This window comes from Eptesicus fuscus, chromosome 1 (assembly GCF_027574615.1).
Source record: "Eptesicus fuscus isolate TK198812 chromosome 1, DD_ASM_mEF_20220401, whole genome shotgun sequence".
NCBI lineage: Eukaryota > Metazoa > Chordata > Mammalia > Chiroptera > Vespertilionidae > Eptesicus > Eptesicus fuscus.
This window is the reverse complement of record NC_072473.1, coordinates 102,687,618-102,700,855: the sequence shown is the minus strand read 5'-3', so window position 1 is coordinate 102,700,855 and position 13,238 is coordinate 102,687,618. Positions and strand designations below refer to the sequence as shown.

The window sequence follows — 13,238 nt, the reverse complement described above, 5'->3', positions numbered from 1 at the left end:
AGGAAGGCCAAGAGACATATGAAAACATGCTCAAAGTCACTAATCATCAGAGAGATGCAAATCAAAACAATGTGGTACCATCTCACACCTGTCAGAATGGCTATCATCAACAAATCAACAAACCACAAGTGTTGGCGAGGATGCGGAGAAAAAGGAACTCTTTTGCACTATTGGTGGGAATGCAGACTGGTGTAGCCACTGTGGAGAACAGTATGGAGTTTCCTCAAAAAACTAAAAATGGAACTCCCATTTGACCCAGTGATCCCACTTCTAGGAATATATCCCAAGAAAATAGAAACACGGATCAGAAAGGATATATGCACCCCTATGTTCATAGCAGTACAATTCACCATAGCTAAGATTTGGAAACAGCCTAAGTACCCATCAGCAGATGAGTGGATTAAAAAACTGTGGTACATCTACACAATGGAATACTACGCTGTGGTAAAAAAGGAGTTCCTACCATTTGCAACAACATGGATGGAGATGGAGAGCATTATGCTAAGTGAAATAAGCCAGGCAGAGAAAGATAAATATCACATGATCTCACTCATTTGTGGAATATAATGAATGGCATAGACTGATGAACAAGAACAGATCCAGAGACTGAGAAATGTTGATAAGAACGTCAAACCTCAGGGAAGGTGGGGGTCAGTGGGAGTAAGGGGGAGAGATCAACCAAGGGACTTGTGTGCATGCATATGAGCCTAATCAATGGACAAAGACAACAGGGTGGTGGGGCATGAGTGGGGGGTGAGGGGTAATGGGGGAATAAGGACACATACGTAAAAAAAATTTGAAAAAGCAATAAAAAATAAAAATAAATTAAAAAAATAAGAGTAACATGTTAATTGACCATACCTTCGCAACACCCACCAGCCAATCAGGAGTATGCAAATTAACCCAACAAAGATGACAGGTTAATTTGCATATGCAGGCGCCGAGCGGCTGGGGGCAGAACGCTTGTGTCCCGCATCACCCCAGCCACTCCGGGCCTCTGGGCAGCATGGGAAGGCAGAAAGTCAGCTCTAGGTCAGAGCGGAAAGGCAGCTCCAGCCAGAACGAAGGTGCTGCCAGCAGCCAGGGGAAGGAAGGCCCATTCTTGCACGAATCTTCGTGCATTGGGCCTCTAGCTAGAAATACAAATCATTAAGCACAGTTTCTGGGACATAAAAAGTACTCAAAATGGTAGCTGCAATGTTATTTTTTCATTATGGTTCTTATTGGAATACTGAGAAGTAACTATTTCAGTTCAATAACAACTAAAGAAACTGCAGTGCATACTAACTTTTCAACAGCAGAACGTTTCTGAGATTTCCCTTGGTAGTTCAAAGCCATTTTGGTTTCCATCCCAGTGTAAACAGCAACTCCTAAGGAATAACAGGATAAAATGAAGACTAAGTTACAACTAACTCCTAATCCAACTGGATCTATTGTGTGTGTTTTTTTCATCCTATAAAAGCAGGAATTTTAAACCCTATTCTATTCACCAGTTGATATATCCTTGATAGCATAATTTTAATTCTATATAATTTATTTATCATATTTCAAGTTAGTTTACCATCTCATAAATTCCCAACACTTAAAAACAGGCTTAGATTAAATGGCAGTTATCTGCTGTTAAAATTTAACAAGCACTATTTATGCACAGGCTTATAAAGCATATTTCTGGTAGGTATGTCTTAAAAATTGCTCACCATATATCTTCTTGGTATTTTTCAGTGTAGCTCCTTTCAACAAGAGATTTTCAGGTCCCAAAGACCTAAATAAAGATGAACACCATTTATCCAAACAGTCCAATAAATAGCACCATCAACTTTGGGGACATATTTCGCCCATACGTCTATGTCCTGGGTTCAGAATATATCTGTCTAATTATATCACATGCTTACTCCCCAGGACAAGCTGAAAGACCCTTCCTCTAAAAGTTACTGCAGGGCACAACACAGTTAACAGCACAGGACAGGAGTAGCCAGCAACACAGAGGTAAAGAGATGCACAGAGAGATAAAAGGATTATTAGTCATTGACAGCAAGACAAGAACAGGACAAAGCAGCAGACAGAAAGAGAAGGTAACAGATAAAACACCAAGGTGGGAAAGACACAGTGACATATTTATAGAGAGGAGAGCAAACCCGCCTTTTGGGGAGATCATTGGGCAACTGGGCATTTCTTTTACTTCCTTTTGAGTATGGTAAAAAGGCCAAATAGAAAAGTTGAGGTGCTAAATGAAAGAGGGGAAAAAACTCTTTTGTATATGAATTGCTGCATTAAAAATAATTAGCATTCCAGGTAATTTTCCCAGCATTTTATCCACTGCCTATACCCTCAATGACTCTCCTTTAAACCACTCACTGTTCTCCAGGTATATTTCCAATACTGTCTGCCACTGAACAACCTATTACAATAAATATAGTGTCTTGAAGAGATTTTGGAATATCCAAGTGTCTGGAGCTCTTCAATTCTGGAAACCTTCAGCATCATTTCCAATCCTATCCCTCTGCCCAGGACACACACAACTCAAAGACCCTACAACACAAGAGCTACTACCAATTACAAGGTTGGTTACTTAAGACCCATTAGTGGGATACTGGCTAGTTACTCCAGATTTATTCACCTTCAACCTCTCTTTATAAAAAAAAATTTGGCTATTTTAATACCCCCCTCAAAGGACAGTTTAAAGGAATAGCAAACTAACCTCGCAACAGCTTCAGGAGTATTACTATAGATACTGATTCGCCCAACAAACCTGCAAAAGAAGATAATAGCAAATGAGTTTTCTACATATAGGTAAAATCTATATACCACAAAAATTGGAAATGGATCAAAATACAAATAATGCAAAAGAGAAGAGACTTTGAACTATGAATGTCTACTATATTTCTGAAAAAAATTATGAAATAACAATAAGGTAACATTTTAATCTAATTCTTAAAATAATATTATTATAAGAATGTAAACAAATGTACTAAATTGTTTTTCAAGATCTTCTTAGCATTGTACATACACATAACACCAGTCTTATTTATACATTATAAAAATAATTGGCTTCTATTATAGATTCATGTGAAGAAAGATTTCTGGTGTTAATACAACTTTCAAAACCATTATTTATTTCAGTAGTTCTTTCACTTTAGCATGCATTAGAATCATTGGAGGGCTTATTAAACTACAAATTTCTGGGTCCCATCCCCAAGTTTATGATTCAGGTGATAATTTGCATTTTCAACTAGTTCTCAGGTGATGCTGATACTGCTGGCCTGGTAACTCTTTGAGAACCACGGCATTAGTTTTAGATAGTAAACACTTGATTACCATCTTAGAAATTTCCAAACTGTCTTGAAGCTGATGTCATTATTGAGTTTGATCCAATCACTTAATATGGCTAGGTATATGGTAATCGGTATTTCTGAAAAAAAAAAAAATGGGCAAAAAGGCCTAACACCTTCTTAACAAGTGTGAATATTTTATAATTTGCATATTTTTTTTCAGAAAAATGGAACATATTATTACTGTGTTCCAAAATAAGAATCTCTGGTAATTCATTCATCATATATTAATTGTGCAAGTACTATGCAAGGTGCTGGAGATACACTAATAAGTAAGAAAGACATTACTTACCCTAAGACAAATAAACAGGCAATTATAAGTAATTACCACTAGGGTAGTGAAAGTACAAGGTATTCTGGAGTCACATATCAAGGGCACTCAACTAGTCTAGAGAATTAGCAATAAACTTCCCTGATCTAAAATTTTCCTTCATATTTAAGGTAACTGAAAATTGTAGGAGTTGCCCTATAAACTCAAGCAGAATCAGTCACTTCCTTTTCTCTGATTCCATGGGCCTTTTATTCATCTCTATTATTTCACTGTACTATAAGCCTAGAATTACTGTTTTATCTCTTTTGAAAACTGTGAGCTAAGGCAGGGAACAGCTATTTTACTTTGTGGTCTTAGTTCTTAATATCAGCATGGATACATAAGGGAAAGAGGAAAGAAGGACTCGTGGGAAGGAGGGAGAGGCATTGTTCTTATAGTAGGATGGCTACTTTGTTCCACCACCACCAATCATCTGACCCATTATGACCAACAGAACTCATTAACAAGATGGCTGGAATAGGTAATGGATGCCATCTGTAACAGAATGAAATTAATTGGCCAGCTTGGGGATAACACCTGTTACTCTACCCACATTGTCACCATGCTCTAATAAGCCAAACTGAGGAATCTTTTTAAAAATATATATATTTTATTGATTTTTTTTTTACAGAGAGGAAGGGAGAGGGATAGAGAGTTGGAAACATCGATGAGAGAGAAACATCGATCAGCTGCCTCCTGCACACCCCCCACTGAGGATGTGCCTGCAACCAAGGTACTAGTACATGCCCCTGACCGGGATCGAACCTGGGACACTATCCTGGGACACGAACCTGGTTCCATCCACTGAGCCAAACCAGCCAGGGCCAAACTGACCAATCTTAAAAATCAAATTCCAAATTTCTGACATCCCACTGTTAATCAGCAAAAGTACTCCAGAAAGCCTAAGCATAGTAAAATATAGGACATTATACCATTTTACTACTTCCTCCACTTATCTGTTTACTGTGGACAAAAAACAGCCTATTCACAATATGCAGTTCTAAGGATAGAATGCCTACTAAATGCATGGCTCCATACCCTCTTCTCTCTTTGATATTGGAAAACAAATGAAGTGGTTTATTTTTGTTTTAGTTAACTCTGGTTAATGAGTAAGTTTGGTAGATCGGCTTTACAGGATAACATCATCTTAAAATTTGATGGACGGTCATGTTTACAAATAACAAAAATAAAAGAAAAATCACAAGTAAGATGCCTGGGCCCATATATTTTATCTTGGGCTGGTAGTGAACAAGGCTGATATGATGCATTTCCATGTCAGAAGGAACAGCTCATAAAAACACAAATGAAAGGAGGCTGGTAAGTGGTGGGTGTTTCTTTGCAATACTGGTGGGTAAAGATAGGCAGAGCCAACAGACAGCAGTAAAATGAAACCAGTTGATACTTACTTGTAGAGGTCAGGTTGAGGCTGTTCACATTCAATCGCTGCTCGGAGGGTATCAATTGATTCAGCTGTACCTAGTGTAATAGTATCACGTACTGCATAATGTGTCTAGATGAAAGCAGAAGAAAAGGCAAAAACAAAAGTGTTTCTTTCTGTAATCATACACCCACCTGATTCCAGAAAAGGAATATGTTTTAGCAAGAGGCTTTGGCAGAATAATACAAATACTGATGCACATTTACAACTAAATAAAATTCTTCAAGTATATTACAAATAATTACTAAGCTATCCCTACTGCAAGGGGATTCCAAAGTTAATGAAAAAAAAAAAAAGCTTTTCTTGATATTGACAGCACAGAGAATTTCATTTGCAGCATGCATATAATTATCTGAAAACTCCATAAAAATATAATGCATTTACTTTTACTGAGACCCATTCTTTTGCTCACCACAGTGTATAGGGATGTAAATATACACATATGAATTGAACTTAGCCCTTTTGGTCATAAGACTGCTAACATCTTGCCAACATAAAGTAAAAATCATTAATAGTTCTATTACACAAGTAGTATAATTAATGACCTTGAAAATGCTCAAAGTGGCTACATTTCATATGAATAGCAGGGAGATGATGTGTCTTGCTTGAGTTAGACAGAATATTCTACTAGTGTATATTATGTACTTGATTTACCCAGAACTCAAGACAGGCTCCAGCGAACCCATTTATTTATTTTCTTAAAAAATATACTTTTATTGAGGAGGAGAAAATGGTGGCAGAATAGACAGACATGTTCTGAGCCTTGTCCCGGAGCAGAAAGAAGGAGCAGCTAAGGGTCGCACGGGGAGTGTTTGTTGGCAAGCTAAGGGACAGCTAAACTCCAGGAGAAGGTGGGGGACTGCTGGACGGGGTTCCCCTGACCGGGCAACCCCCACTGTGGCTGGGTCCCCTCCCAGAGCTATAGGCTCGGACGGGGAAACTGCGCCATCTTGAAAGGGAAAGTGGATCTTATCAGAAGCCTGAAAATCCACAACTGCAGCAACCACCGGACAGCTGGGAGCCTCAGAACACCTGTCCCCAATTGGCGCAAACAGGCGGATTCAAAGGAGCTCTTCACTCCACCACAGAAAGGTCAGATTTCACCGGGGATAAGGTGAGGTCTCTGGTCCCGGTGGGAGAAAGAAACGCGCGCGTTGTGGGAGCTGGAGGACCGGCGAAGTCTGTGCCCAGAAAATTCCATGGCTGTTGGGGCTGGTGTGATCCATGAATGTGGAAGGGGGTCCTCAGAGCTGCTAACAGAAGGGATCTCTAAAAAGCAACCCATTTTGATCTGACGCAGAGGGACAGCCTAAGAATTTCAAAGGTGTGCAGGCTGCTTAGACTTGCGCACAGACCCATTGTTCGCACACTTGGGCTTTTTCCTCTTCCCTTCCTTGCTTCTGATTACTAAGCAAGGATCACCCAGTTGGGGACACCCTGGGAGATGGCAGGGGGAAGTTGTTTCTCTGGAACCTGTGGATCAGAGCGGGAAGTGACCATAGGAGAGCCAGATCTGAGGCAGACCACCTCCATGAACCGGTATTGAGTGCCACAGGGAAAGAAGGCTAGAGAGGCCATAGAAACCCGAAAGTCAATCCAGAAACACTGCCACCTAGGGGCTGAATCAAAAATTGACTCTTGTGTAATCAAAAATAAAGGAATACGAGAAATTAAGACAACACCTGCTTAAAAATCAGGACTGGCTTACAACACTGAGGAGCAGTGGAACGCAGGGAACTGCAATACTGTCCAGACTGGGAAACAGGCATGCCAAACAGAACAATAGAGGAAGTGAATGACCTTCACTACTGCACATTTTATTTATTTTTATTTTTTTATTTTCATTTTTTGCATCTTTTACTTAAGAAACTAATTTTTTTCCCTCACTTGATTTTACCTTTTTAATTATTACGTTTTTATTTTCAATCAGCATTATTACTACTACTATTTTACCTTTTTTTTTTTTTGAAGTGTCATTTTATTTTCTCTTTATTTTACTTTGGGATTAGTGTTCTATATTCTATTTTCATCTTTCCTTTAGCATCATTTTACCCTACCTCAAATCTACCTTTATGCCATAACTTTCTTCCTAACCTTTCCCCTTTCGGTGTCCTGTTTATCTTAACCCTTTCCTGCTTTAGATTTTACCTATTCTTTCTGTTTACCCCCTGCTAAAATTTCACCCTACTTATATATCTAATTTCCAATGCCCTGCTCCAAGTCCATACACACCTCTCTCTTCGCTGTCTTAACTATCAAAAGAATTGTTTTTCTCTTTGTCCTTTTGTTGTTGTTTGCATGAATGTTGATTATATCGAATTTTTATGTTTTGTGAGATTGTTTTGCTTATTCTTTTTTCTGTTTGGTTTTTTGTTTGCTTTGTTTTTGTTTGTTTTTTACTTCTATTTTCCATTGCATCAGTTGATATTAGTTGGTATTGTAGTTTGTATTAATATCCAGGTACATGTTGCTGGAATTTTCTGGCATTAGTGGTTGTTCTACTGGAGTTTTCTCCCCATATATATAGTTTGTTCCCCTTTTCTCTCTTAGTCTCGTTCTTGTCTCTCTTACTTTTTTCTTTCCTTTTCCCAATTTCATTTTGACAATTATTTTTTTTCTTTCTTTTTACTCTTCTTTCTCTCCTATCCCCTAATTTGCCTTTCTCTGGTGGTCACCTTTATTGGAGGTTATTAATATCGTGAATACATTTCTGTTCAGTGCCGTGTGTGTTGTACCTGGTTGTGTTGTATTTTGTGCCTTTAAATCAACACAGGGAGATAGAACTACATAACCAGACATCTGGAGAAGAGAGACTAAGGGGAGACAAAGAAACAGCCCTCATATGAAAGAAAAGCAAGCATCACCAGAAAAGCAAGTAAATGAATTAGAGGCAAGAAAACTATCAGAGAAAGAATTCAGAGAAATGGTCATAAGGTGACTGAAAAGAATGGAAGACAAATTTGACAATATGAGTAAGAAACAAGAGGAAATGAAGAAGAACCAAGAAGAAATGAAAAATGACATCACTGCTGTAAAGAACTCAATAGAAAGCATCAAGAGTAGACTAGAAGAAGCAGAGGACCACATCAGTGAGCTAGAAGACAAGATGGGAAAAAATACCCAAGTAGAGCAGCTTCTAGAAAAAAAAATTAAAAAGCAGGAGGAGAGCCTAAGGGAACTTTGGGACAACATGAAACAAAACAATATCCGCATAATAGGGGTTCCAGAAGGAAAGGAAACTGAGCAAGGAATAGAAAACCTGTTTGAAGAAATAATGACAAAAAACTTTCCTGATATAGGGAAGAAAAAACACACACAAACCCAAGAAGGTCACAGAGTCCCAAGCAAAATGAACTTTAAAAGACTGACACCAAGGCACATTATAATTAAACTAGTAGCCCGTTTGCACGAAGATTCGTGCAATAGACCTTCATTCACCTGGCTGCCTGCACCAGTTTTCTGCTGGCACTGGGGACCCAGGCCTTGGCTGTGGCCACTGCCTTCTACCTTCTTTCAGGGTCCCGGCTTGGCCCTGGGTGGTGGCCTTGGGCTCAGCTGCACCCAGCGTCCCTGCGACCCGATTGCAGGAGCAGACCCCCAGGTCGGCTCGCTCCTGCCATCGGAGCAGGCACCCAGCTGGCGCCCAAGGCTTTCCGGGCCTTGGGCTCCGCTGCACCGCACCCCAGCCGGGTCCCTGCGATCGGAGCAGGCACCCGGCTGGCGCCCAAGGCCCGGAAAGCCCCGGGCGGCTTTCCAGTCCATGGGCTCCGCTGCACCCCAGCTTCCCTGCAACGGTTTCCTGTTGGCGTGGTTGATGGGCGTGGCTTGGTTGGTGGGCGTGGCTTGGGCATAGCGAAGGTGCGGTCAATTTGCATATTTGTCTATTATAAGGTAAGATTGGCAAACACCAACGACAAAGTAAGATTCTTAAAAGCGGCCAGAGAGAGACAGAAAGTTACATACAAAGGAACCCCCATCAGACTAGCAACTGATTTCTCAACAGAAACTCATCCGGCCAGAAGGGAATGGAATGAAATATACAAAGTCATGCAAAGGAAGGGTATGAATCCAAGAATATTGTACCCAGCAAGGCTATCAATCAAAATTGAAGGTGAAATGAGGAGCTTCACAGACAAAAAAGGACTAAGGGAATTTATCACCACCAAATCAGCAATGAAAGAAATGCTAAAGGGTCTTCTGTAAGAAAAAGAAATAGGAAGTGAAGAAGGAACATGGAGTACAGAATAAAAATGGCGACAAATAAGTACCTATCAATAATAACTTTAAATGTAAATGGATTAAATGCCCCAATCAAAAGACATAGGGTAACGGATTGGATAAGAAAATAAAACCCATATATCTGCTGTCTACAAGAAACTCAACTCAGAAAAAAAGACTCACACAGACTGAGGGTGAAGAGATGGAAAACGGTTTTCCAGGCGAATGGAAATTTAAAAAAAGCTGGGCTAGCAATACTTATATCTGACAAATTAGATCTCAAAGTGAAGGACATAACAAGAGATAAGGAAGGCCACTTAACTGTGGTAAACATATACACACCCAATACAGGAGCACCCAAGTACATAAAAAAAAACCAACTCTTGGAGGATATCAAGGGACAGATTGACAGCAATACAATGATAGTAGGAGACTTTAATACCCCACTATCACCATTGGACAAATCTTCTAAACAATAAATAAGCAAAGAAACATCAATCCTAAATGACTCACTATACCAGATGGAATTAATTGACATCTTCAGAACATTTCGCCCCAAAGCCACAGAATATACATTCTTATCAAGTGCACCTGGGTCATTTTCAAAGATATAGCATATGTTGGGACATAGGTAAAGTCTCTTCAAATTCAAGAAGATAGAAATCATATCACGCATCTTTTCAGACCACAGTGGCATAAAACTGGAAATCAACTACAATAAAAACAATCCAAAGAAATCAAACACATGGAGACTAAACAGCATGCTATTAAACAATGACTGGGTTATCAGAGAGATCAAAGAAGAAATAAAAAACATCATGTCAACAAATGACAATGAAAACACAACAAACCAAAATCTATGGGACACAGCGAAAGCAGTCTTGAGAGGGAAGTTCATAGCTCTACAAGCCTATTGCAAAAAACAAGAAACAATGGTAATAAATTACCTAACCCTACAACTCAAAGAGTTAGAAAAAGAGGAACAAGAAAAGCCCAATGTAAGCAGAAGGAAGGAAATAATAAAGATCAGAGTGGAGATAAACGACATAGAGACCAAAGAAACAATACAAAAGATCAACAAAAACAAGAGCTGGTTCTTTGAAAGGATAAACAAGATTGATAAACCTCTAGCCAGGCTCACCAAGAGGCAAAGAGAGGACCCAAATAAACAAAATCAGAAATGAAATAGGTGAAATAACAACAGACCCCGCCGACATACAAAGGATTGTTAAAAAATACGACGAACAACTCTATTCCATCAAACTGGACAACCTGGAGGAAATTGACATATTCTTAGAAAAATATAACCTCCTAAAACTCAATCAGGAAGAATCTAAACAGCTCAATAGGCCAGTATCTGTGGAAGAAATTGAAGCAGTCATCAAAAATCTTCCAGCAAACAAAAGCCCAGGGCCAGAAGACTTCACAAGACAGTTTTACCAAACATTCAAGGAAGAACTAAAACCTATCCTCCTCAGACTATTCAAAAAAATTCATGTGGAAGGAACCCTCCCAAGTTAATTCTATTAAGCAAGCATCACCCTAATACCAAAACCAGATAAAGACAACACAATGAAAGAGAATTACAGGCAAATATCACTCATGAACATAGATGCCAAAATCATCAACAAAATTCTAGCAAATTGGCTCCGGCCATACATCAGAAAGATCATACACCATGACCAAGTAGGATTTATCCCAGGAATGCAAGGATGGTACAATATCCGCAAATCAACAAATGTGATACATCACATAAACAAATTGAGAGACAAAAACCACATAGTCATATCAATTGATGCAGAAAAAGCATTTGACAAAATCCAACACCCTTTCCTGATAAAAACTCTCAACAAGGCGGGAATAGAAGGATCATACCTCAACATAATAAAAGCTATATATAATAAACCCACAGCAAACATCATACTCAATGGGCAAAAACTAAAACCATTTCCCCTAAGTTCAGGAAGAAGACAGGGATGCCCACTCTCACCACTCCTGTTTGACATAGTACTGGAAGTATTGGCCATTGCAATTAGACAAGAAGAAGAAATAAAAGGCATCCAAATTGGAAAAGAAGAAGTAAAGCTGTCCTTATTTGTAGATGACATGATATTATACAAAAAAACCCCGAAAGACTCCATCAAAAAACTAATAGACTTAATAAATGAATTCGGCAATGTTGCAGGATACAAAATTAATGCCAAGAAATCTATGGCATTTCTATACACCAATAGTGAACTTACAGAAAGAGAGACTAAAAAAGAAATCCCATTTACCATCGCACCAAAAAAATTAAGATACCTAGGAATAAACTTAACTAAGGAGGTAAAAGTCCTATACGCGGAAAACTACAGGACACTGAAAAAAGATAGAGGAAGACGTAAACAGATGTAAGAACATACCATGTTCATGGATTGGTAGAATCAATATCATTAAAATGTCCATACTACCCAAAGCAATCTACAGATTCAATGCACTCCTCACCAAAATACCAACAGCATATTTCACAGTCCTAGAAAGAACTCTCCAAAAATTTATCTGGAATAAAAAAAGACCCCGAATAGCCACAGCAATCTTGAGAAAGAAGAATAAAGTAGGAGGGATCTCAATACCCAATTTCAAGCTGTATTACAAAGCCACTGCTCTCAAAACAGCATGGTACTGAACAGACATATAGATCAATGGAATAGAAAAGTGAATCCAGATATTGACCCAAACCACTATGCTCAATTATTAGTTGACAAAGGAGGCATGATCATACAATGGAGTCAAGACAGTCTCTTCAGAGAGAGGAGCCAACATGGCGGCGGAGGTGAACAGCTGATCTGTTGCCTTGCATGGCAGTTTCGGAAATACAACTAAAAGATGGACTGGTGAGCGCGGCAACTCCTGCTCGCGTCTCCCCAGACCGGGCGGCTGCTCCTCTCAGCACCGCAGCCGGGGCCATGGGCTCGTGGGCGCTGCGGCAGCTGCTGTGGCGGTGGCTGCGGACTCCGTGCAGTGGCTCTCGGTGAAGGAAGAGACCATCTTTCTGCAGGAGGGGCCCATCTGCGTCACCGACCTGGCCGAGCTGCCCAGTGAGATCCTCGGGACCCCGGAGGCCACCGACACCGACTTGGAGGATTCTTAGGATTTCCCATCTTACATTCAAGTCCTTTAGCCATTTTGACAGAGGAGAACCAAGAAGGCGGCAAAGTTAAACAAATGAACTGCGCTGCGCACAGCAATTTCAAAAATACAACTGGAGGACAGAGCGTCTGCCACCCAGATCCATAGGAGAGCTGGCTGAATGGTGGATTTACAGCTAAGAGGGAAGAGGAAAGAGCGAAGTCGGAGGGGATAAGGTGCGGAGGCGCGTGGGTCGGGCTGGTGGCGGGGGAACGGTCGTGCGCCTTTTTTTCCAACCCTAGGGGAGATTAGCTCCCCATCACCCTGAAATCTAGCTTCTGTGGATGCGCGGGAGACCCAGACGCCTGCGGGGAGAGGCTGGACTCTTGGCCTTTGTGTCAGAGAGTGGGAGTAACTTCCTTGCGGAGGTGCGCCCAGCAATCAGTGTTTGCTGTGCTGGAGTGCGGAACAAGGGGGCTTAGAAATGTGGAAAGCAGAAAAAGCAGACTTGCAGCCATTGCGGTTCACCACGCCACGGCCTGGTGGCGCCCTGAGACCCCGCACCACCCTGAGACCGGCCCCGCCCTGGGACCCGCCCCGCACGTTTTGCAGACCTGCCCTGCAAGTCTTGCAGGCTCACCTGGGCTCCAAGCAGAGGGTTTTGCATGTGGGTGGCCTGTCCTGTGGCAGCTTGACCAGATAAACTGCGATTCTAGTCAGACTGCTCCAGGGCCGCTCAGACAGAAGGAGGAAACTGCAGTTTTTGCTGTAATCCCTGCTGAGTGGCCTCAGGCAGTAGCTGACCTACACTCCATTGGAGACCCAGAAACGAGGG

The 13,238-nt window shown here is 40.7% G+C and overlaps 1 protein-coding gene across 1 annotated transcript in view; it reads right to left on the bottom strand.

Moving 5' to 3' along the window:
* ATP11C (ATPase phospholipid transporting 11C) overlaps positions 1 to 13,238 on the bottom strand; it is a 252,395-nt gene that overhangs the window by 84,211 nt on the left and 154,946 nt on the right. The window contains exons 7-10 of the mRNA XM_028130691.2: positions 5,046 to 5,149; positions 2,699 to 2,749; positions 1,698 to 1,762; positions 1,289 to 1,370 (exon numbers count right to left, since the gene is read on the bottom strand). Coding sequence (XP_027986492.2) covers positions 1,289 to 1,370; positions 1,698 to 1,762; positions 2,699 to 2,749; positions 5,046 to 5,149 — 302 coding nt within the window. The remainder of the gene's footprint in view (positions 1 to 1,288; positions 1,371 to 1,697; positions 1,763 to 2,698; positions 2,750 to 5,045; positions 5,150 to 13,238) is intronic.